Genomic DNA, 23438 nt, shown 5'->3' on the forward strand with positions numbered 1-23438 from the left:
TTTTTTTTTCTCACTGAATGTTTTGTCCTCTCCCACAAACCACCAAAACAACCAATCATTGTTATGAGACTCATTTGCCTGTTCTTTGGCAGACAAGCTAAGTCTCAGTTATTTTATGTGGGAAAAATTACACTTGTTTTAAGTTTATTTCTGTCGAGTATAAGGCTGGGCATTTATTGTACTGTTTATTATTTATCACGATAAACTTCTTATGATAAGAATTTTGATTTATCGTTTCCAGGGATTCTGCAGCTTCCACCAACTCAAATTTATGACTTTTAAGACCATCATGACTAGAATTTAAGACCAATATCCCCACAGAAATGTTCAGTCTTCATTCAGCCAATAAATTTGCACTTGGCCATGACAGAAGCAAAAGGCTGGCTAGCAAGCTAGAGTATGATAGCGGTGAGTAACCGATAGTTTACAATTTTGAATCTCAGAATGCAATAGACGTCTGAGTGCAACTCAAACTTTTGCATGACGGAAAAGTCCCACACAGAAAACTATTCACTGAATATACAAAATTGAATAGTCCTTTCATGATACATTTAAGACCTGTGATTAACATATTAAAGGTCAACTTACTTTTAAAAATGAATTTAGGACATTTTAAGGCTAAACTGTGGATTTTTGGGATTGCTGGTTTTACTATTTTCTCCACTCCTGTTTCATTGAGTGTATCAATAAATTTGAAAATATGACTAAATGCAATTACTTTGTGACGTTTAGTGATTCAAATCACATTTCTTTATGCAACTGGCATCCTAAAGAAGCACATTACGAATATTTAAGGGCAGCATTTGTGTGTATGGGGCTCTGATTGCTATGCCATGAAGTCACAACCGTTCCTTAATTTTGAATGATCAGCAATGAACCAATACTTACATGTGAAACCAATCTTACCCACCGACCTTGTCTACATCTGCATAAGTCTGAAAATCTGGCACTGTCACATTTTGCTCTGCTGTGTTAGAGGGCTGACTGACAGACTTGCCCACATCTGTACTCGCACAGTTAATCGTTTTCACCTCACTGTTGTCAACTTAGCAACTTTATATATATCATTAAAAAAATCATCAGGTCAGACTTTTTAAGGATCAGCAAAAACAGAAATCGGTACACCTTCAATTTTTCCCATTGGACACTGGATTCTTTATCTCCTTAAAATCAATTTTTAATTATGTTTTTTAGTGTTTTATGATCTCTTCAACATTTCACAAGAAAATGGAAGGTGCCTGTGTGTGTCTCTGTTTTTTTTTAACTAACCTGGAGGACGGGACTGGTTTGTGTGTTGGGGAAGGCGGTCGGTTTGTTGATCCACAGGATCAGATCCTTGTGAGAAAGACACACACTCTTGTTCTGTATCCTCCCTCTGTCGCCTTCGTCTTGATGCTCCCCCATGGGGTCGAACAGCCGTTGATAGTAGAGCCGGTAAGCAGCTTTCATTGACAGGAAAAGACCTAACCACCTGAGAGATGGACACAAAATCACAAAATCTATTTATAAAAATTGGACCCCAAAACAAAAGTAGGGTAAACAATGCAGAATAACCGCTTCCATCGTATTAAGTTTCAAGCGAGTAAATGGATGACTTTTAACACTCACCTCACTAAGGTGCCTTGCAGCATCATATTGGACATTTCTGCTGGTGACACATCAATAAAGCGCAAGAAGGAGAAGCAGCTTCCTTTTTCGTCATCTGAGACAGAACAGCCAAAACACAAAGTGGTGAAAATGACGTCGCACACAGAATGGAGTTGTTGCCACGTTTTACGTTTTCTGCTTGGTGCTCACCTTTCCTATGAAAAAGGGACTGCTGGATGTGATTTGGCGAGAAAGGAGATAACAGCACTTGTAGTAATCTGAGAAAGATGAGAAGAGATACAAGATCAGGTTATAACAGTAGGTGTGAGGAGCAACACCATCAGAATGCAAGGTATTAGAAACGTAGTATTTACACCCTTAGATATTCAGGATTCAGTGGATTTGATTCGGATTTTATGTGACAGACCAACATAAAGGAGTGCATAAAAATGGGGGTGTACTCACCATCTTTACTCTGATACCCTTAAATAAAATCCAGTGCAACCATTCTCATTTAAAAGTGCCCTAGTCAGTAAATAAAGTTCATCTGGGTGAAATTTTAGCTCAGTATAACTATTACAGCTATTACCAGCTGCAAAAAGACAAAATAGAGTAATGCACATGAGATGTCCAGAACTAATTCTGAGGTTTTGTGACAAGACTTGAACATTCCTATTCCCACACAGTCTCCATCCAAACTGACTGAACCTGAGATATGCATTTTGGAAAAAAAACTGGTAGAGACACTAAAAACATGTAGCTGTGTCTGGGATAAAAGCTCGCTCTAGAATGTTTTGTGGATGACAAAATATGACGCTTAGCATGCATGAAAAAAACTGTACAAGCCATTAACCTTTTCCATATACTACACAATCATTCACTCTATCACATAAATCCTATTAAAATAGATTGAAGTATATTGGCAACAAAACAAAAAAAGGGATTGATTAGTTTTTAACGACTTTGGATATTAAGCAGCAGCTTTGATTGAGCTGGTGTTTTTTTCTTTTGTTTTGTCTTTTCTTTTAGAAAGTTTGAGTGAAGAAGAGCGTACTTGTTCTTGGCCTGGTTGTGTGTGTGGACGAGACCATGACGGTAGAGAAACTTGGAAATGACGTATGGCTTGACAGACATGTGGAAAGGGGAGCGGGTTTCCTGACGCTCAAACAGGTCAGGGTGGTTGCAAACCTGCATACAAATATGCAATTAGAAGTGATTCTTTCTGAAAATACAAGTTGTGGATACATGATTTTGTGGGTAACTAGGAAAATATGCAGAAAAAAACCCCCCACTTTGTACAGTCAAGTAGTTTCACATAATTTGGTGTACTTTGGAGGCTGAATAAAAAGAAAAACAAAAGCAACAGCACATGCCTTCCTAAACTGCATGACCAGGTTCATGAGCGAGGAAGTGGTGCTGCTGGCCTGCTGGGCCGTGCCCATGGAAGACTGGAGGAGGTCCTCAATGGAGATCTTGTTCCTCAGAGCCTGGTAGAGCAGCCTCTGACGGGACGTCAGCTGGCAATAGGTCAGGATCTCAATCTGCAGAGTGGGAGAAGACAAAGTTGCTTTGAACAACACATTCATTGGGCCTCTCACGGTGTAACGGTGGGGCGGATGACCCATTAAAAGTGGCTATAGTCCTCGATGTGCCCATTTCCTGTCTGGTAACTGTCAATACAGGTCATTGCATTCAACGGGACTCACAGTTTATCATGATATGTCTTAAAAATATATATTTATATATTTTGCACACTTTCTTTGCTAAAAAAGAAATTACAGAAAATATTTTCAAAAAGTGGCCTTTATTTTAATCAGAACTTCTGTGAATTGAAAGGCAGAGTAGGAGCCAAGCTAGGAGACTTTTTGTTCAATTATGATAACATAGTCATAATATTAACCCAAAACAGCCACAATGTTATCAGACCAAAAAAAACCATCTTAAAATTATAAGAAAAGAAAAGTTATTTTAATGAGAACAAAGTTTCTGGTTTTCAGGTTCTAATCTGACCAGCTCAGTTTGTGTAATTCCTTCTTCGAATTAGACACAGTTGTTTCAAAGTATCTATAAAATCTTTACCAAAGTACAACTTCACAAGATGCTCATTTAAATTTTTTTTTGTTTTTTGTTACTTTATTTTCCCAATATTACAATGTTATTCTATTTTTCTTGACTCTATGGTTGTACACATGTATCCAGGTAATATTACGAGTTTACTCTCATAATTAAAAAAATAATTTGCCACCCCAAAATATTTTGTCGTGTTGAGCTGAATTCAGAGTTCAAATAAGTAGAAGCTATATAAAAAAAATACTTGTGAAACAAGATGGCGGCCTCAAGTGTGTTGACATCTATCTGTACTATCCAGATTTTCTAAAAACTAAATCTTCAAAAACCAAAAATTCAATTCATAGATAAAATAGATTTATCGCCCAACCGTACTCAGAGCTAATAAAAAAGGTCTTACTTTTTCTTATTCTCCTAAATTAAGCAATACCAAAAGAGTTACACCCCAGGTCAAATCTTCCAGGACTTTCATTTCAACATTTTCAGCTAGTTTTATATAACAATAACATTTAGAAGCAGCAGAGTTCTGATTTATACACAATTTACTATTTTATATAATTAAGCGTTCGCATTTAAGATTTTTTCTGTCAGGTACCGAGCACTGTTAAGTCTCACATTATAATCCCAATGTAAGCAGATAATCAAATGCCAGAATGATCTCACTGTGCAGAAACATAATGGAAGGAAAGGAAAAAAATCAACAGAAAAACAAGAGACGACCAATAAGTGTGGAGAAGGAAGAGAAGTACGCTGGCAGGGCTGTTCGTGGGCGCTGAGATGAAGAAGTGAAAAAAGACAGATGTGGAGGAGTGATGAACTCTGCCATTCCTCTGCATACCAAAACGTAAGTGTGTGTGTAGCAGGAGGCCCTGAGTCCAGCATACATCAGGAGGATATGCCAATAAAAGCTTCACTCTCATGCTTATTGCAACACTTTATGTGTCACTGAGGTGAGCAAAGAGGCAGAAAGAGTGGAGAGCAGGAATAATTCACACAATTAGAATATGAGGTTTCATACCGTACAGTTTCAGATTGAACACATCTCAAAAATGATCAGTTTTCATTACATTTTTACAATAAAAATATGCCTAATCAATTAAAAACCCTCATTCCTCCTTGAAGGCAGTTCAGAACTGCAACTAATCCAAAAGATAGTTTGACCAAGAGGTTTGCTCAAACAAACAAACAAATGTTTTTACCTTGTCTGAGAGTTCATTTTCCACGTCCTTCTTGATCCTGCGCAGCATGAACGGCTTGAGGATCATGTGCAATCTGGAAAGCTGATCTTAAAAGAGAAAGAAAAAAGAACACACACAACATATTACATGCAAAAGTATAAATAGCAAACTGAGAGACACAATTCTGTTGCACTCACTCTCATCGATGGCAGACTTGTTCTCAGCGTGGCTCTCGATGTCCTTGGAGAACCATTCGTTAAACTCTTCGTGGGAATCGAACAATGTGGGCATGATGAAGTGCAGCAGGGCCCACAGCTGAGAAATAGTGACGACATACAGTTGTTAACACTTCTGATAAGAACACATACATTTAAATGCATACACACACACACACACACTACAAACCTCAGCCATAGTGTTCTGGATGGGCGTCCCGGTCAGCAGGAGTCTGTTCCGACACTGGAACTGCAGGAGGATTTTCCACCGAACGCTAACAAAAAAAAAGAAAAAAAGTTTTTCACTAATATTAACATACGATCCACCAGTTACAATATGTGTTTTTTTAAAGTAAGCACATTTTGATCAGTCTCCAATAAAAACTTGTATGAGCTGTGCAGCTGTGGAAGTCAGTGGGAACATTTTTCCAGATGTTTTTGTTGATTTTGAGCTTAAGAACAGTGTCCCTGAAATCTATATCCTGCCTGACTTATGATGTGCCGACCTCACCTAATAGCTTTCAATGTCAAAAATCGTTTCGGACTGCAGAGATTAACATTTCTCCTTTGTCGTAACTCTGCTAAACTGAGTCTTAAAACAACCAAGGATAAATATTAACATAACTAGCACAGGCAGCAAAACAAACATTAAAAATCTGCTTTACCTGGAGCTGCTTTTCAGAGCCTGGGCCTCGTCCAGAACCATGTACTGCCACTTGACCCTCTGGAAGTACTTTACATCTTGGACTACCAGCTGGTAGCTCGTGATCACCACGTGAAAAGGTGCGTTTTGTGTATAAAGTGTTTTCTAAGTTAGAATTAGCAAAAGAGAGAGACGGTTACAGACTACAAGAGAAAGAAAAATGACAGAAGAGAAAATAATTGCTTAAAAGATTATAAGCAGTTATCGTTTCTGAATAGATATCTGTTTTAGTATCTCTGTTTAGCATAAATCCAGATTAGCTAGCCTGAAGCTAACAGCTATACAGAGAGAGACAAAGTCAACTTCTGCCATGTCAACAAAATCCTGTTAATGCATGGAACGCTATTTTAATAACCTATAAACAGTCATCATGTTTGCATTGAACCATATTTTTACATAGAAACCAAAGATTATTTACACAGGAAAATGGAGGTTGGAGGCACTAAAAACCTTCCCGAGTGAAGCAAGAACTGGGTTCAGAACATTTAAACCATTTCCATTCAAAGTAACTACCTAAAAAAGTAAGGCAGTGTAAAGATTAATATAATAGAGTTCATGATTAGGCACCATATTATTTTTGCACTTGGGTTCTTGAAAGGCATAAAATGTTCTGGCCAGAAAAAAAATTAGTTCTGTGTAAAAGTAGAAATGTATCTGATTTTGAATATTACATAGGTTGTTACTCTGACAGGAAATGTTTCACCAGATTCCATTTAAAATAAGCGTTTAGAAAAGGACGGTTATTGGTGGCGGATCGCCTCCTACCTCCATTTTCTGTATGAATTATTAATGGTCCCCATGTGGGAAAAAAAAAAAAACAGCCGAAAGATTGAAGATTAATAAAATATTGTTCTCATAAATTGCTACGAGCTTTTTCTTTTACATTGGAGTTGTTTTAAAACAGTGGGAGTCTGCTTTGGTCTCTTACTACCTGTAACCTTCAGACTTTAGGACCAGACAATCTGGATTTTAAGTGTTATTTATTTTACCAAAAATAAATAACACTCCATATATTCAGTATAATCTTATTTGTACCTGGCTCCAAAATTTCCGAATAACTTTGCGGTCGTGGGGGTTCCCCCAGTACGGCAGCACCTGCGGGACACAAATCAGCAACGTGACAAAAAGCAAAAAGCTGCATCGGCTGTTATCGGCGAATAGGCGCTGATCAAAATAATCACCGAGTTAATCTACTCCCCCAGAAACTACCCTTCTCTGAACCCGTCACGACTACGATGATCAGCAAGAGAAAAAAACATAAGCACCAGGGATGTTCACAGGGGAAACATTCGGGGTACAGCACTCACCGTAAATCACAGGCTAACCTGCTGATGTAGAACATGATGTGAAAAGATGTAAATGTCGCTATATAACTCAACACCAGCTGTCATTCCATTGTTTTCAGTCAGGTTTGCTCTCACAGCTCAGGAAGCTTATCTTCAGATTGTGTAATGGGGTCTTTTTGCACCCCATTAGCAAAACAAACTGGAACTGATTCTCTTCCAGAATTAATGATAAAGTAAGCTGAATGCTAAGGATAACAAAGACATATTGTGTGTGTGTGTGTGTGCATGTGTATGTGGGCGTGTGCGGGGGTCCGTGGGGGTGCGTGTGTAAGCCAGCTTATGGCTGATATTAAGTGTCTTGCAAAGGTATTTATGCTGAGATTAAATTACACACATTTGAACTTCGTTTAGCTTTTAGGCAATATCTGAAAACAAGGTCCCTCACTTTTGTTTGGGGGTATCAGAGAAAAAAAAGTGGTGAAAACTATTTGATTTTTTTGAACATTTTAACATCCATGTATCCTTTCGTTTCTAACTTCATGATTATGCACTGCTTGGTGTTGGTCTATCAGGTAAAATACAGTCAAGTTACATTCCGATGTGTGCTTGCAATGTGGAATAAATGGAAAAGAAAAGAGTTAAGGGTTATGAAAACTTTGGCAAGTACATCCATCCAAGGGCCAGAAAGGCCAGCTATGCTATGCGAAAAGACTAGTTTTCAAAAAAAAACTTAAAAATTCAAAATAGCCTTCTATTGAGTACAAAAAATAATGTTACAATACTGTCCCCTAATGGATGTTTGTAGTACAAAAAAAATCAACCAGTTTTAACATTTTTGACACATAAATAGAGAAGAGGAACAGAAAATAAAGAGACAGAGATTTCCGAGAGGAACATTTTCTGCAGGTGTTTCCGTTGCTGCATTCAGTCGGCATTTACAGATTCCCACCTTGAATTTGGGCACAAAGCGGCTGAACTCCTGGTGCCAGTTGTTGAGCGTGGACGCTGGAGAGATGATCAGGAACGGACCCCAGATGTTGTCTCTCTGCGGAGGAAAAGAGCAGACGTCATCAGCTGCTACACCAGGTGGTCTTTGCGTATGCGGTTGAAAGTGGGACCCGAAAACAGGAAGTCCTACGAGGAACGCAGCGCGCGTCATTCTGCCATCGATCTAAACAAGCCGCACACCCTCTGATTACCACTTCTTCCCTTCTTAAGAGGAAATAGACTAAAGCTGGCAATTTCGCTATTCACATTTGTGAAATCTGACATATTTACTAATGCAGTCAAATTTTCCAACACCTGCAAAAAAAAACAAAAAAAAAAAGCAAGAGTTGCAAACCAGGAACTCTTTAGAGGAAGCAGGTGCACAAAGAGGCAGTCCGGTAGATGTTTCCACGAGTGAAAAACAATAGAGACGAGATAAAATTCCAGCATGTTATGGAGGAGAGGTGTAAATGAGCCTGCCGCCCCTTTGACCCAGTCCTCTCTCTCTCACCTCCGCTAGGTGGGCCAGCAGGGCGATACTTTGAACCGTCTTCCCAAGTCCCATTTCATCTGCCAAGATTCCATTTATCCCCTGTGGCAAAGAGAAGAAAACAAACAGAGAGCTAAATTACTCCATGGGGGCTTTAATAACGTAATTTTATGATTTGCCAAAAAGGACACAAAGCAAGGATTGGACAACTAAAATACCTTAAAGTTTGTGTTTTGACAGACCCTGACCACACACTCTGTCCTGTTTCTTACCTCTCTCTAAACGCTCGCTTGTTTTAGTAATACAGACAGAAAAGCTACCAATATTCAAGAGTATTTGTACTGCTTTAAGTTTTTCCGCATTTCTAATTTCGCAACCCTACGGATATTTCTTTACAGCAACACAATTGCGAGTAAAAACAAAACAAAGCAAAAAAAACAGACTTTTTTTTTGTTTATCTGAAAAGTGTGCTTTGGATTTTTATTGTTCTCATACCCTGACTGCAATGCCAGATCGGTACACACCTGGTGCTTTTTCAACATTATAACATTATAATCGGGAACATGGAATTCATTTTCCCCTGAGGCGAGCTACAATGCTGATTCAGCTCACCACACAACACATGTCCTTCTAACAATCCGAGACGAGGTTGTGCCCAGAAAACCTCTGCAGTGTTTTTGTTTAAGGTTTCCATCTTGTGTAATAAGGTTTCACTTTACATCTCTGCTGCGGACTGTGCAGCTAGACTCAGTATGTCACGATTTTATTTTTTTGCTTTTTTCACACTTCCCAAAACCTTCTGCAATATTTCACAATACTGCTGCTGAAAGACCAAAGGTTTGTTTTCTTTACAATTCATCTTCGAGGTATACATTGTTTTTGTTTTTTTTAAAGGATAATTCATCATGTGAAGTGATACTGGTGAGAACAAACCCAGCCCATGCTTGGAAAGACTCAGCCTTCAGAAGCTGCCCCTTAAATAATATAGATGAAACTTTAAAAAATATAAATAAATAATAATCAGCTGGTGAAGCAAGTCTGATGATATTCAACTTCAAAAAGTCATATTACTTCTTTGAAATATGTGTAAACTTATGTATATATATTTGAGGCCTGGTTACATTTTTAGGCTAATGCTAATGATGTGATTTGGAAACCAAAAAAGCAAAACAAGGTTCCAAAACCTAACAAAAAAAAAAAAAAAAGCTTTCAGTTTTCCAGTCAAGTTTTTACTGAGAGAGACAGACAAACTTACCTGTTCATAGAGGTTGGCCAGCCAGTTCATGCCTTTGAGTTGATAACCCTTAAGTTTTCCGTTGAAAATGGTGGGCTGAGGAATGTCCTCGCCTGCTTGGATGGAGGGGTTTGACAGACTGTAGCTCTCTCCAAACCCAGAGGCCAGTCCTGAGGACATGCTGCCCGCAACATGCAGAGAGGCACTGCGGCTGTCTTTGGCCTCTTCGTCAAACATCCTTGTCTACGTGAAGAGACGACAAAGGGATATTTAAGAGTTCTTCTTTTTGTAGGCGATGACAGAATTTCCATAGATGGAGGAATATCAGCTTACTCTCTCTTGGTGAATCTGATAAGCTTCTCTAGCATTCCTCAAAGCCTGCGATTTGTAGTATTCACTGTCTGTAAGCACATAAAATCGTTTGATTTTGTATAATTAGAATCAAATTGAATATGAGGTTTTTATTGACCACATACAGTATTGATTGAACAAAACAAAGTAAAGCTGGAAATTTGGTATGTTTTTTTTTTGTTTGTTTTTGTTTTACAATTGCCTCACATTGTTTGTCTAATAAATCAAATAAATTGCTCAAACTGCTTATCATACCATAATCCTCCTGTCCAACATTGACCATCACGCCTCCTCCCACATCAATTTGTCTCTGGGACGAATGGTCTTCAAGCTTTCGCAAAATGTCCTCCTGCGTCGTGTCCCCTTCCGGTGCCCCCATGCTGGCTTTGCCACTCATAAAATGAGCGTACAGCTCCGTCTGAGTGATCAAAAAGTTCAGCTTACGCTGCTGACGTTTAGCCTGCGGAGAGAGTAAACTTCAGTGCATCCAAGATTGTAAAGGAACATTTTTCATGTCAAAATTCAATCCCTTTGCTCAATAAACCTCATTCTCAGTCCTTTTTAGTCAGAAAATAGTGAAATCCAATTGAATGCCTTTTCCAGGCTGTGTAGGAACCCCGTTCTAATGTCTCCATCCACATAGACCCTGTAGTGACCTACCTCTCTCATCTCTTCGTCGAGTTTCCGCTGCTCCAGAGCTTCCTTCTCAGCTCTCTTCCTGTGCTCTTTTTCCACTTTGTCATATTTCTTCCAGTAGAGCATCATCTCCTTGGTGAGGCGTCGCGCGCGGGGCAGCGTCTCTTTGCAGTTCTTCTGAGCCTGGATGGCGGCACGCCGGACCTCTCGCATGCACTGGTGGGCCAGCTGGAAAAACACCAAGCAGCTGTTAAGGCTTACAGCCATAAAATAACTTCACAGCGTCTGTAAAAGTTTATTTTAAGCATGTAGTCGTGTGTTTGCTTACCTTTTTAGCGTTGGTGAGTACTACGTTTTTGGCAGAAGTCTTCTGCTTGAAAGACTGCAATAAAGATGAAGAAAAATAAAGGTTACTAAGGACAAAGAACAATCATCAGATTATATTTTGTCCATAATCGTAGAGCAAATGCGGGTTTGTCCTTTGGTTCTTACACACTAACCTTAGGAACCTCCTTTTTAGCGATGGTGAGCCACACTTTACGCCGCCGTGCATTCAGCTGTTCAACAGTGAGATGTTTTTTCTTCACCATGGGCAGTGGAGCATCGTGGGAAAACTTTGCAAACACCTTGGTGATATATGGACGCTCCTCGTCGAGAAATTCTTCACCTCTTTTCTTTTTCTTCTTCACTTTCTTTAATTTTCCTAAACAAAACCAACAACAACAAAAACGTGGAATATTTTATGCGTTTTAGCACTAGCATCATCACGTCTTCCCTTACCTTTGATTTTCTTCTCATCTTTAATTTTCTTTTTCTTCGTGCCCAGGTGGCGCTGCTGCTCATAGAAAGGATCATGACTTGACAGGAGTCCTGTGCTGTAGTACTGATACTGATAGAGCTGCATGGAGACATGCACACAATTATTAGGAGGGGAACTCTTACGTGGGCAGGACTCTTAGCATGGATCCCGGTTGCTGGCACCTCTCGGTCGGAGTAGAACTTGCTCTGATGCTGCCGATTGTGACGGTGTAACCGAAGCATGTCGTGAAGCTCCTCCCGAGACAAACTGAAGTTAGCGTCGTCGGACTCTGCGTCAGAGTCTGTGGTGTCGTCACTCAGGAGGATGTTCTGCAGAAGACACAAGAAAGGAGGCTAAGATGGAATGCAAATGGTTCAAAATAAGCCAATAAAAAAATGGGAGCAGCACTTCCATTTTTTATTGGAAACTGGTGTTTATAGTTAATAACTATCGCTAAGCTATATCACTGTCAAGCCTTCACTAATAAACTATCAAACAGTTGTTTATTGACTGTTAATTATAGTATAATTAACTATAAATTAACTGGTTCGTTAATGCTTACATGCATAAAAGAAAGCTGCTATTACCTTGAGCCATTTTCTGTTCTTTTTCAACTTTGAAAAATTGTAGAGATTCGTTTTATCGGCCTTTTGGTCTGCTGGATTGAAATGAGAGGAAGAATATTATATTTTATAAATAAACGTGATGCAGTGAGGTTTGTGCAGGAGAAAAACATGCGACTCTGAACGTCCTCTTACCTTTACCTTGCAGTACTCCGTTGAGGGGTTTGCAGTCTGATAGCGCATCTTCTTGCTCGCATGGCTCACTCTTCACGGACAACGCTGCATGTTGGTTGGGGGCGTCCAGGGAAAGGCCCGACCCCAAAGCGCCATCGCTGTCGTCGCTATCGTCGCTACAATAACAACATGAAACTTTAGTGCATGCAAACCGCTGCCGTCCGTCCCTGTGACATCCCCCCCTCTTCTCTATACCTTATGTCTCTGTTAAAGATAGCAGCGGTTTGTCGCAGAAAACTGTCCAACTTCAGAGATCTTTCCAAGCGCTGCAGATAGAGAGGCTTGGCCAGGCCAGAGAGCCCCGGCGACCCATCCTCCTGGCGCCCATCTTGCCCTGACGCCATGCAGCACTGACTCCTCTGCCCAGCAGGGCAGAACCCTTTACTGAAGAAATGCACACACTGAAAATGAGTAAGTTATACATGACAGGAGGGGGCCGAGAGGCTAATTCCAGGATGCGCAATATTCTAGTAGCACATAATCCATGCACGAGGACCTTTACCTTTTGGTTAAGAAATGGCATTCCTGTTGAGTCCAAGATGAATTACCTCACAAAGGTGAAAGAGTCTAGAAAAGAAGAAATCCAATCATTTTCTATTACATGTGATGCGTGTACGCCTGTCATATTTCAAATTCTAAAAGTACAGAGACAGCTATTTACTTGCATTCTAACAGTTTGTTAATTCTGCCACAGCTGGCCCTTTGAGGACATGTGTGATGTTGATATGGCTCAAAATGAAAATGAGTTTGACACCCCTGCTGTATTATTGCTTAGAAGCACAGTTTCTCTAATTTTATGAAATGGAGGAAGTAAAGAAGTGTATTCATGCGAAAAGAAATATGCATAAAAAACTATAGATGAAACGAGGGTCACTATTAGAGCAGCGATTATCAATTGTTTTCATAATCGTATATTCTATTGATTATTGTGATGATTAATTTGATAAATATATATATACAGTATATATATATATATAAAATCCTATTCTTTTTATTGTCTGAAATGCAATAACAGCACTCCTTTAGTGTATACTTGATCCTTAGTAGCAAAGGATGCATCCAGGTAGCTGTAATACCTGGATGCCTCCTGTAATACCAGGTAATACTTCTAACATCAAAATGTGAAATCCTCTGCCCTTTCTGCTTCACTTAACATCAAGTGGATGGATAGCAGTAGGAAATTGTTTTTACTGAATTTCTGGGGTTTATATATATATATATATATAACCTTCGTACGGTTCGTACCAGTTTGTCTGTGAAATTTTATATATCACAGACAAACTGGTAATTGGAGGAGACTTTAATATGTTTCTGGATATATACCTTGACCTGCTCAAAAAGATTTTTATTAAACAATTAATGTTTTAAGAGCATGTATAGCTCATAAAATAAGCAAAATACATATATGTGGTGCAAAATTCCAGGAGGATTGGCACTCCCAAATTTCTTGCTGTTCTACAGGGCCTCAGCGATAAAGGCTTTAAATTTCTGGCTCATGTAATGTCTCCAATTATGGGAGTTATGATCAAGTCACATGTAATGTTTATTATTCTTGGGAGTATCTGAAACCTTGCATTTCTATTGTGTCATAACAGCAAGGGAGGGGGTGGAGGGGGGCGCGTACAAATAAATGTTCACTTTATGGAAAAATAAGAATGTGCCAACAATTAAGATGTGGATAGAGGGTATAACAAAGACATTCCATTTGGGAAAAATAAGATTGCCAACCCATTATGAGATACCTCGCTAATATGGATGTAGCTCATGAGTCGGCCAAATAGAATCCATGATATAAGCTTTGCATCACTGGCTAATTCTGTTAAATTGGTCATACTGAGATTATACTCTCTGTAAAACTGCTCTGTTTTGTTTGAGGATCTGTAGATACAGATAGATATTTAAAGTATTATTTTAATTGAACTAAAACATTTCTAATGACTTGAACAAGTCATTTTGAGTCGCGCTGTAAGAGTCCCAACTTCAATCTAAGGTAAAGAATCTGTGGCAGTGGCAGGAAAGATTAGAGTGACAGACTTTAGTCACAAATTGAAAAAGAGGGTTCAGTGTATCAATCCAGTGATGTCAATATAGCTTTTTACAATAACTGAGAAGGACACAAATATATATTTTACATGCTATTGTTGTGTGTGTTTGCGTTTGTATGTGTGGGTCAAAATAAGCAAGAATTTCCAATTGTAATTATTAATGCGAATTGGCATGCCTGGTTTGCTTTAGACGTGTTAAAAATTTAATTAAAAACAAAGACAGGCTTTGTTGTTTTTAGAACACAGAAACGTGTTTTATTATTGCTATTTGTCTGTCATATTTCGTTATAGAGAAGCAGATCCAGGCGAGTGCTGATGGAGGGCTCCTCTTGCTAGCTAACCTTCGTACGGTTAGCATACAAGCTAACGACCGTTAGCTGGCTCCGATCAGTTATAGACAGGGGTCAAGGTGCTGGTGCACACATGCGCTGACAGCTGTTTATTAAACCAGCCCTAATATTCAAGTCAACATTGGTAGATTCCTTCAGTAGCCACCAAATGTAGTGAGACAACTGTTCGTTGTAATATTTTTAATGTGGTTTATTATCAGAAATGCTAGCTGGCTAGCTTATCAGAAACGAAGGAGTTCTGACGAGGACATCGTCTTACGCCATAAATATGAAGTATTCAAACTGGTTCTGTCTCTTTAAGGCCACCACCTCCCAGCCTAAACAATGTATAAAGATATATCAGTTTAATAATAATTTGTTGGCTTGATTGCTGTTACGACACCGAGGCCCACCTCCCGCGCCTCTCATACCCTTGCAGCGGGTAATAGCGGAGGCTCGGCTGCCTGGTGTATGCACGATCCCCATCTTTTAATTCTTTCTCCCTCCTGGCCATCTTCCCCATTGCTCCTTCGCCATAACAACCACCGCGGAGTCTCTCACCTCAGCCCCGTGTCCCCCCTCCGGTCCCTCTCGTCGCTGCTGCCGACTCTCGGTTCTGTGGCTCCAAAATGGCGGTTTGAGGCACCAAGCGAGTCTGTGAGCTTTGAGTCGGCAGCAGCAGCAGAGAGGCGGCCACTTTCTGTTACTGAGAGAGCAGAGACACGACGCCATGGCCAGGTTACAGCAAGGAGCAGGCGCTTTAATCAATACCAGATAGAGAGACGAGAGTCAAGCGGTATCTTTGAGCCAACACCAGCAACCAAAAAAATTAGCAAGATTTCTTTACGGTTAAAAAATGTTATATTACTCTCACATATGACATTGCAAGTCGTATAAATATGCATAATACAAGCACGACGATGAATTTCCGATTTCGATTGATAGTGTCTGCTTTCTGCGAAGATTGCCGAACTACGTCTTTCGTCACCACAAGGGAACTCCGTTTTTGGTAAGATGAGGCAGCAGCAACGTTGAAGAATTTTTAGGGTAGAGTGAATAAACCGGATTTTGCTTTAAAATATGAATTAATATTAAAAAAAAATGCCCTCCATAATATTGCTTTAACAAAATAAAGCAACGTCTCTTTCATTTCTATAACTGTAATGTACAATCTGTTTGTTCCTAGAAAACACAACAAATCTTACATTATTTGTTGTGAATAAGGCTGACTGGATACATTAATCTTTAAATTTATCATACTCGGTTCAAAAGATACATTTTATACAGATGGAATACTTTTGCTCGTTATAAATATGCAATAACTTTAATGTTGAAGAAAACAAGTTACTGCTTTTCATTTAACCATTTTCCTTACATATAAGTACAATTTAAGAAAAGCTCTCATGTTTTAGATACCTAAACAGTACAATTTACTTTCAGATTTAAGTAACTAAAAATTTTACAAACTTGAGCTCGAAGCCAAACACTTCTGGATCTTTGCCTTAATCTGCTGCTCATACTGTGCTTTCACATCTCCAGAGATTTCCCTCTAAAGCCACATTAATGTGCATTTAATTTTGTACCCTCAGTCTAAAACGAGTCTGAATATTTCATCAGTTTTAAACAAAATTTTTTCAACTTCAAAACTTGGATTTTGATGTTGGAAAACCCCCAAGTCTTGCAGCAATTGAATCCCAAAATGGCTTTAATATGAAGTAAGTTTATTTTCCACAGTTACTGAATAGTAAATTATTACAGACCAAGAAACAGAACAAACAAAGATGCTGTTATGCGTTATGTTGTCAGTGCCAAACAACCACACGATGTAATCCTAAAAGTTGTATTGTGTGGTGACAGCTGCAGTTATTGGCACATTTATGCAATGTACTGTACCGACGGCAAATGTTTGATATTACACCACCTTGCATCATCTTTAAAAAAGTCAGTTCTTGACAATCGCTCATTAAATACTTATATACAAAGTGCAAAGTTTGTTCCATCAGATTGACACACTGACAGCAAAATAAGGAGGATTCTGTAAATCAGAATAGGCACTACCAACAGGCAATCATGCAAATATCGTTTTCTACCGAGTTCCTTGGTCCTACAGGCTTCACGGACAAAAAGCAAAGGCTTTTGCATCGTCGTTTTCAAACAGACGCCTTCACAGCCAGCTGGATTTGTCCTGTTCAAATTTCTGTGGATCAATGAAAGGCTTGTCGATGGATTTGATCATCAGTTCGCCACAATACGCGCACTCAGACGCTACGATGTCATCGATGTCCGATATGATCTGCTCACGGCTCGTTGCCCCGATGCCCTTTCCCAAACTGGCTGTGTCCCCTTCCTCCTTTTGAGCAGGACGGTGGCGAGATTTAGAGGACTGTGTTGTAGCAGCCAGTTTCTTCTGGAGCTCTTCCAGGCGATTCTGCTTGAAGGCTGACAGGTGAGGGGTCACTTCCTACATGGTAGGAAAACAAAATACGCAAAAGAAATCACATCTCGGTTGCTAAATTAAGGTTACTGCAGTTCATGAAGCCTTCCTATGAAACATTTCTACAGCTGTACTATGGCTGGAAAAACAGGAAGTTTAGGCAGGCTTTTTACCTGAAACAGGCAGTCGTTATGGAACATGTGTCCACACAGAAACAAATAGAAAGGCCTGTTGAGTAACGGGAAGTCACATGCCGCACACTTTTCTTGGGAATCCACAACGCCGTACTTATTCCTCATTTCCTGGATGTCTTCCCTGATTCGTTTAGCACTCTCCGTGGCTTCCTCCATTTCCTGCTTCAGCTCCTCGATGTGCTTGTTGTACTCCTCCAGGGAGCTGCAGATTGCCTCCTGAAAAAAAGGATTGCATTTCTAAAACAAAACAAATATATTCAACATTGTGATATTTTCTAAAGATTGTAAGCAAAGTTCCTAAATATACTCTGCTGTGTCATTTTGTATCAGGCACATCCCACGGAAGCTGATCATTTCTTAAAATCACACCTTACTTTCTTGTGCAAAGGCTGTCACACAATATTTGTTACACGGTTCACTAAAAAGTGCATTAATCCAATTAATTATGGCTAATAGAACAAAATTAAAAATAATCATTGATGATGAAGACCTTAAAGTGGTCAATGGTGACAAAATCTGGAAAGAAAGGCAAGATGTCTTCGATCTTGAGCAGGTTGCAGCTGGACAGACAGTTCATGGCTTTCTTCACATCCTTCTCCTCCTGCACCACATGCCTGGCGATCTTCAGCCAGAGCTTTTTCCTCATCTCCTCGTCATCCTCAGGCAGATCTGCACAGGACTTGGCCAAGTCCACGTCAACCTATAGACAAGAGAAAACCTTTCTAAAACTACATTTAAAGCATGTGAAGAATTGGAACTTGCTGTACGAGCATTAAAAGGGACTTATTATGCTTCCTTGAACAGGTTCTGATAGGTTTATTGGCTGTAAAAAAACACATTCAATTCATTTTTTTCACAAAATCATTCTTAAATAGTGTGATTTTAGTCTTGTGAGTTCTGCCTATTTTGAGTTCATTTAGGGTCTCTTGTCACTCTAAATCCAAATAAGCTGCTGCTGGCCACGCCCCCCAACTCAACAATTACACTTGCACATGAAAATGACTGCAAACAGATTCACAATTATACAACTGTACATCTTTGAAAAGCAAAAGTGGAGCCTCCTGCATGACCAACAAGAATGCAGCAAGTGCTTTCTTCATTGTAAGTCAACAACAAAACACTAGGGTGTTTTTTTAAGTGCTTGGGCTGTTATTAGAAGCAGTTGAGACCCAAATGGAAGTGCAAGAAAGTGCAGCAAGTGAATTTTACATAATAGGCCCCCTTTAACAAACCAAGAAGGAGCATCACTTACTTGTAAAGCCAGATCCACTGCCTCCTCGTGCAGTTCCATTATTCTATAAACCAGCACACAGGCCTGAAGAAAGCCATGCTCCGCACACAACCTGAGTGCATACTTCAGGTCATAGTGGATCTCTGAGGGGTGAGTACCTGCCTGTCTTAGATATTGCAACAGAGAGTCTGACTTGTACTTTGCATAAAGTGACAGCAAGTAGTTATGAATGGCTTCCTCAGTGACATTCAGCTCGTAAACACAGAACTCCATGTAGCGGATGGTCTCGTTGATCTGCTGGGCGCTGCCCATCTGGCTGTAGTTCATCAGAGCTGGGATGAGCTTCTTCGGGTCCAGCCTCTTGCCCATCTGGATCCACGCATTCACCACGTTCTTGGGAATGTGCTGCATGAGGACCGGCGAGAACTTGTAGAAGAGCTTTTCGTCGCAGTGCTTGGCGAGCACATCCAGGGCCGCGCTGAAGTTGTCGTGCTGACAGTAGTGGGATATGACCCTCTCGTAGTCCTGCATGACGACCGAGAAGTAAACCATGTCGTCCACATTGCCGTGGCTGGCCAGCAGGTCGTAAATGGTGCCGCGGTTGTTGAACAGGCAGTCCCTGTGCTTGGAGCTGCTCAGGAACTGGCGGAACTCGTCTCGGGTTTCCTGGAAGATGAGGCTGTTGTCGTCGCTCTCCAGCTGCCCGAGTCGGTTCAGGTAGAGCTCGGTCAGCCAGGTGACCAGCAAGGTGATCTGCGTTCTCTCGCTTTGTTTCAGATTGTTCAGTTTCTTCAGTAAGAACTCCTTCAATGCTTCTTCTTGTTTTGCTTCGATGAATTTGAGTGCTATTTCTTCGAAGTAGTTCTGAGTGAGTGCGTAGCACTTGGCGCTTTCCAGGTATCTTCTGTTCTGGAAGCAGTACTCGGCCTCCTTAGCTAGCACCATGTCCATGCATTCGGGCCGGTCGCGGCAGTACTCCTTGGCGAGGTCAAACTTGTTCATGCTCATGTACATCTGCCAGACGTCCCTAGATTCGCGCTGGATGTGATATCGGAAAACCGCCCGCTCCGTGTAGATCCACACCAACCCCCCAATCGGATCTTTGATCATTCTCTTAAGGGGGCCAAATTTATCTGGGAACACATCCTCGTACACCACCTGTCCGTTCAGAGTGCAGATCGCCTTTATTCGGTCATGAAGCAGCAGCAGGAAGTGGAACTGTGTCAGCACAATGGATATGGGTTTGTTCTGGCTAATGTCAATATCTGGTGTGTATTCCCATACCTGGATGGTGGTAAAAGAACAGATTAGCAGAAGGTTTATTGCAGAGAAATGTGAGAATGACCAAAGTTAAGGCCCCCACATACTTCATCTGAAGCAGAACAGGCGACGCGCAGCCGCATGGATTCAGTACATTCGTATTTGCACACACCTTTCAGACAACGGGACGGACCAATGTGGGGACACCCCTAGAGCTTCTGTATACGTCATGTTTCCCCCTCTCTCCCTGTGTTCTCTATTTTGCTTTTACAAAACTATCACAGAGTTAGCGCCACACATTTCTACCGACAGCCTCCTCCTGAATGGAAATTTTGACAATGTTACAATTTCCATCCAGGAGTTACTAACCATTCACCAATCATATTATTATAATCGTAATATAGTGAAGAATTTTACAAATGTACATAATTCCTCACATGTTAAACGTTCCTCAAAAGTATTCATGTCTCCTGCGGATACAAAAACCGGACAGGGAAAGTGAACGAGTTGAAAGAAAATATCAACTTTGCTTTCTGGATGCATTTCCCCATAAAGCACAGCAACAAACTTCTGATCAATCAGACAACAATTCGCACAAAGTTCTTCTGGAATAGTTCGACCAGGGCATGGCGTCGAGTTCGGTAGGCAGACAAAATGATTTTTAAAATTTTCGCCACGCGTCTACGTCAATGACAACCAATTTTGACTGTCATGTATGTGGGAGCCTTTAATCTTGAACAGGTTGAACCATCTAGCAGATATTTACCTGGACGTCACTCAGCAGGGAATCGGGCCGGACATAGTCCAGCTGGCCATAGAGAACGCCATTACCCATCATCCAGGCAAACGCTTTGGGGAAGTTCCTAAGTTTCGCTGTGTAGAAGGTAATCTCACTGTATCCCATGTTGGCTGGGAACTCCTGGAAACTGGGCAGCAGGTCTTGGTTCTGACTGAAGATGGTGCTGAGACCTTGCTGCTCTGACCCTTCGGCCACCTTACCCACAAACTGGAACAGGCGCTTGCGGGTGGTGGCAATGATGAAGTACTTGTTTTCTGGGCTTCGCTCTATCTCCAAGCAGCAGACTGGTGCTGGCTTGCCATCCTCTTCCAGGGAGTGGACCTGCCACAGGACAAAATTAAGTAAGCATTTAGTCACATGCAACAGGAATAAATAATATAAACATTCGCAAAAAACAAAAGGGAAACTTCAATCCAACACTTACCTGTCTGAAGTACTGATCAGGGTTGGTATTGAACAGGCTGCCCTCGTTCGCAGAGATCTCCGCTTCAAAGATTATCCCTTGACTGGTGCCAACCAGGATGGGCCCTGTGCTGGTCTCGTTGCCCAGCAGCTTGTTCCAGCCCACGCTTTCGATGAGGTGGCCTCTCCAGCGGGACAGACTGCGCACCTTCTGGGTGTTCCTGTTGAGGTACAGACACTCGCTGCTATACAGGCTGATCAGTAGATGGGAGCCTGGGGACGGAAAATACAGAAGAGGATTTAGCTGTTGTTTTTATGCACTGCATAATCATACCACTGTCACATTACTTTGATAAATTATGGTGTGTGAAGGTTGTGCATTTGCGTTTGGAATAACAACACGTCTGAAAAACAAGAATAAAGAAGAATAAAGTACAGAAAGGTGTAGCGACATAGTAACTTGCCTTTTTTATAGCTGCACAGTAACAACAACAAATATAATAAGCAAAAATCTTTGGTGAATGTCTTTTGTGAATCTTTGGAGTGATTGGGGCTAAACACAAATGCACTAATTCTGCTTGTAAAAAGGTATGAATATCTTATAATATGAGGTCACAATTATGCACTTGTTGGTAGTGCATTATTGCATGAATTTCCAATTAAATATATCATGTGTGCTTTTAATTGGACAAAATGTTTAAAAAAAAGTACAAGGGTTCAGAATACTTTTGCAGCAACATGTTGTTAAATTATTGTTTTGGACCACTTGTTTTATATGATAATATATTCGTATGTATTTTAAAATTTTACCTGTCGGGTCCAGGAACAGTTTGTACACTTTGCTGTCATCTTTCCTTCCCAATTCGGTTTGATTGAGTTGATCTGGTTTTGCCAAGTCAATCCTGAACAGAACCGAAAACATTACCGTCAAAAGCATGACTCGGATGGCAAATAATCAAATCAATCAATCAATCAAATTTTATTTGTATAGCACATTTCAGCAACAAGCATTTCAAAGTGCTTTACATCATTACAAACACAGAAACACAATGCAACATAGAATCAATAATCAAAACACAGCATTAAGTCAAGTTCCATCAATAAATTTGTAATTGATTACATTTCAAATACAATTCTAAACAGGTGGGTTTTTAGTCGAGATTTAAAAGAAGTCAGTGTTTCAGCTGTTTTACAGTTTTCTGGAAGTTTGTTCCAAATTTGTGGTGCATAGAAGCTGAATGCTGCTTCTCCTCGTTTGGTTCTGGTTCTGGGGATGCAGAGCAGTCCAGAACCAGAAGTCCTGAGAGATAACTGACAAGCATCAGCAGAACACCTTGAATAATCACGAGAACATGCAGCCTTTGTTTTAAAACAATTAAACGAAAACACCACAGAACCCCACTGACATTTTTACCTTAACAACGTGTCTTTTCCCAGACTCATGCAGAGCTGGTTGTTGCAGACTGCCAAGTGATTTATCCTCTCCGGTGGAGTAAAGTCAATCCTCTGTTTGTTGAATATTGGCTTTTCTTCCTCCAGTCTGACATTCACAAAGCCTTGGTTAGAAGAAAAGAGCAGCGTTTCAACGTTGCAGGCCTTGGTTTGAACGTAGTTTTGCAATGCAGTGCTCTTTAATGCACTGGTTCCTCTTTAGCTAAAGAGAGCATGGAAACCTTACCTGAATGTGTTAGCCCGATGTTCGCAGAGCTCAGGCGGCTGTGTTGCTGAGAATTTTGCCTGATGTTTTGAGAATCCTCATACTCATCAAGAATAGAAGCCATGATCAAATGAGCAGAGGAACACTTATTTTACGCCCTTCAAATGACTAATTCAGATGGTCAACATTAGCTAGCTAGCTAGCTAGGTTTGGCAACATGCACAGTTATATGTTCAGCTAACCTATTTTCTTTCTCAATTTGTATCTAAATCGAAAATAAATACGCACAGCAGGCTGTAAAATGTTCACGTCAACTACAAAGGCCTTTGGGGAAAGTACGTTTAAATAATTCGTGCAAAAAATAGCATCCAAAATAGCTTCCGACTGCACAACACAAGGCGAAACCTCAGTCAGGTGATCGGGGAATCATGTGATCGTTCTTCTTCTTCTTCTTCTTTTGTTTTTTATTGGCGGCTGGCATCCAACTTAAGGTGCATTTACCGCCACCTACCAGACTGGAGTGTGGTCATCAGAGATCTCAGAGGGAATTAAATCCACCTCAATGATGTGTAGGATGTGCAAATTCACATCCTAACACACTCATTAATACCTGAATTAATGCATGAGCATGCACTGGCATACACACAAATACTTGTTCATATCCTAAATACGACTCATTAACCCAGTGTTATTTAAGAACCTAAATAAGAGATTTCTAACATAACTTGATTTATTATCTAATAGACTAGTCATAGAC

At 40.3% G+C, this 23438-nt stretch overlaps 2 protein-coding genes across 7 annotated transcripts in view; both read right to left on the reverse strand.

Moving 5' to 3' along the window:
* The window catches only part of ino80 (INO80 complex ATPase subunit), a 41380-nt gene extending 25953 nt beyond the window's left edge, over positions 1-15427 (reverse strand). For 2 of the 6 annotated variants that reach the window (XM_032584673.1, XM_032584672.1), the window contains exons 1-25: positions 15266-15427; positions 12833-12897; positions 12526-12731; positions 12292-12446; positions 12121-12191; positions 11716-11862; positions 11515-11632; positions 11235-11437; positions 11063-11116; positions 10759-10962; positions 10354-10558; positions 10081-10148; positions 9769-9990; positions 8535-8615; positions 7986-8081; positions 6786-6845; positions 5713-5855; positions 5238-5322; positions 5030-5147; positions 4854-4939; positions 2961-3128; positions 2642-2775; positions 1798-1865; positions 1609-1702; positions 1270-1471 (exon numbers count right to left, since the gene is read on the reverse strand). In XM_032584673.1, coding sequence (XP_032440564.1) covers positions 1270-1471; positions 1609-1702; positions 1798-1865; positions 2642-2775; positions 2961-3128; positions 4854-4939; positions 5030-5147; positions 5238-5322; positions 5713-5855; positions 6786-6845; positions 7986-8081; positions 8535-8615; positions 9769-9990; positions 10081-10148; positions 10354-10558; positions 10759-10962; positions 11063-11116; positions 11235-11437; positions 11515-11632; positions 11716-11862; positions 12121-12191; positions 12292-12446; positions 12526-12731; positions 12833-12853 — 3009 coding nt within the window. In that variant the 5' untranslated portion in view covers positions 12854-12897; positions 15266-15427. The remainder of the gene's footprint in view (positions 1-1269; positions 1472-1608; positions 1703-1797; positions 1866-2641; positions 2776-2960; positions 3129-4853; positions 4940-5029; positions 5148-5237; positions 5323-5712; positions 5856-6785; positions 6846-7985; positions 8082-8534; positions 8616-9768; positions 9991-10080; positions 10149-10353; positions 10559-10758; positions 10963-11062; positions 11117-11234; positions 11438-11514; positions 11633-11715; positions 11863-12120; positions 12192-12291; positions 12447-12525; positions 12732-12832; positions 12898-15265) is intronic. The other 4 variants (XM_032584676.1, XM_032584675.1, XM_032584674.1 and 1 more) reach the window with 4 other exon arrangements.
* Positions 15428-16391: 964 nt separating this feature from the next.
* On the reverse strand, positions 16392-23082 carry vps18 (VPS18 core subunit of CORVET and HOPS complexes). The gene is made up of 9 exons (XM_032584678.1): positions 22703-23082; positions 22439-22580; positions 21835-21926; positions 21047-21297; positions 20590-20943; positions 18585-19847; positions 17823-18032; positions 17312-17548; positions 16392-17165 (listed from the first exon to the last, which is right to left on the reverse strand). Exons 1-9 carry the CDS (start codon positions 22803-22805, stop codon positions 16869-16871), a joined length of 2949 nt encoding a protein of 982 aa, XP_032440569.1. The 5' UTR covers positions 22806-23082; the 3' UTR covers positions 16392-16868.
* Positions 23083-23438: the final 356 nt, after the last annotated feature.

This window comes from Xiphophorus hellerii, chromosome 15 (genome assembly GCF_003331165.1).
Source record: "Xiphophorus hellerii strain 12219 chromosome 15, Xiphophorus_hellerii-4.1, whole genome shotgun sequence".
Lineage (NCBI taxonomy): Eukaryota > Metazoa > Chordata > Actinopteri > Cyprinodontiformes > Poeciliidae > Xiphophorus > Xiphophorus hellerii.

Bases quoted from the DNA above. Each gene is read 5' to 3' on its own strand.
- vps18 (XM_032584678.1), bottom strand. From the start codon at position 22,805: ATGGCTTCTATTCTTGATGAGTATGAGGATTCTCAAAACATCAGGCAA. The intron at 21,298-21,834 runs GTAAAATTTTAA...TTCCGTCCCCAG, and splicing joins ACTGTTCCTGGACCCGACAG to GCTCCCATCTACTGATCAGC. The intron at 18,033-18,584 runs GTAAGTGATGCT...TCTTGTCTATAG, and splicing joins CAGTGGATCTGGCTTTACAA to GTTGACGTGGACTTGGCCAA.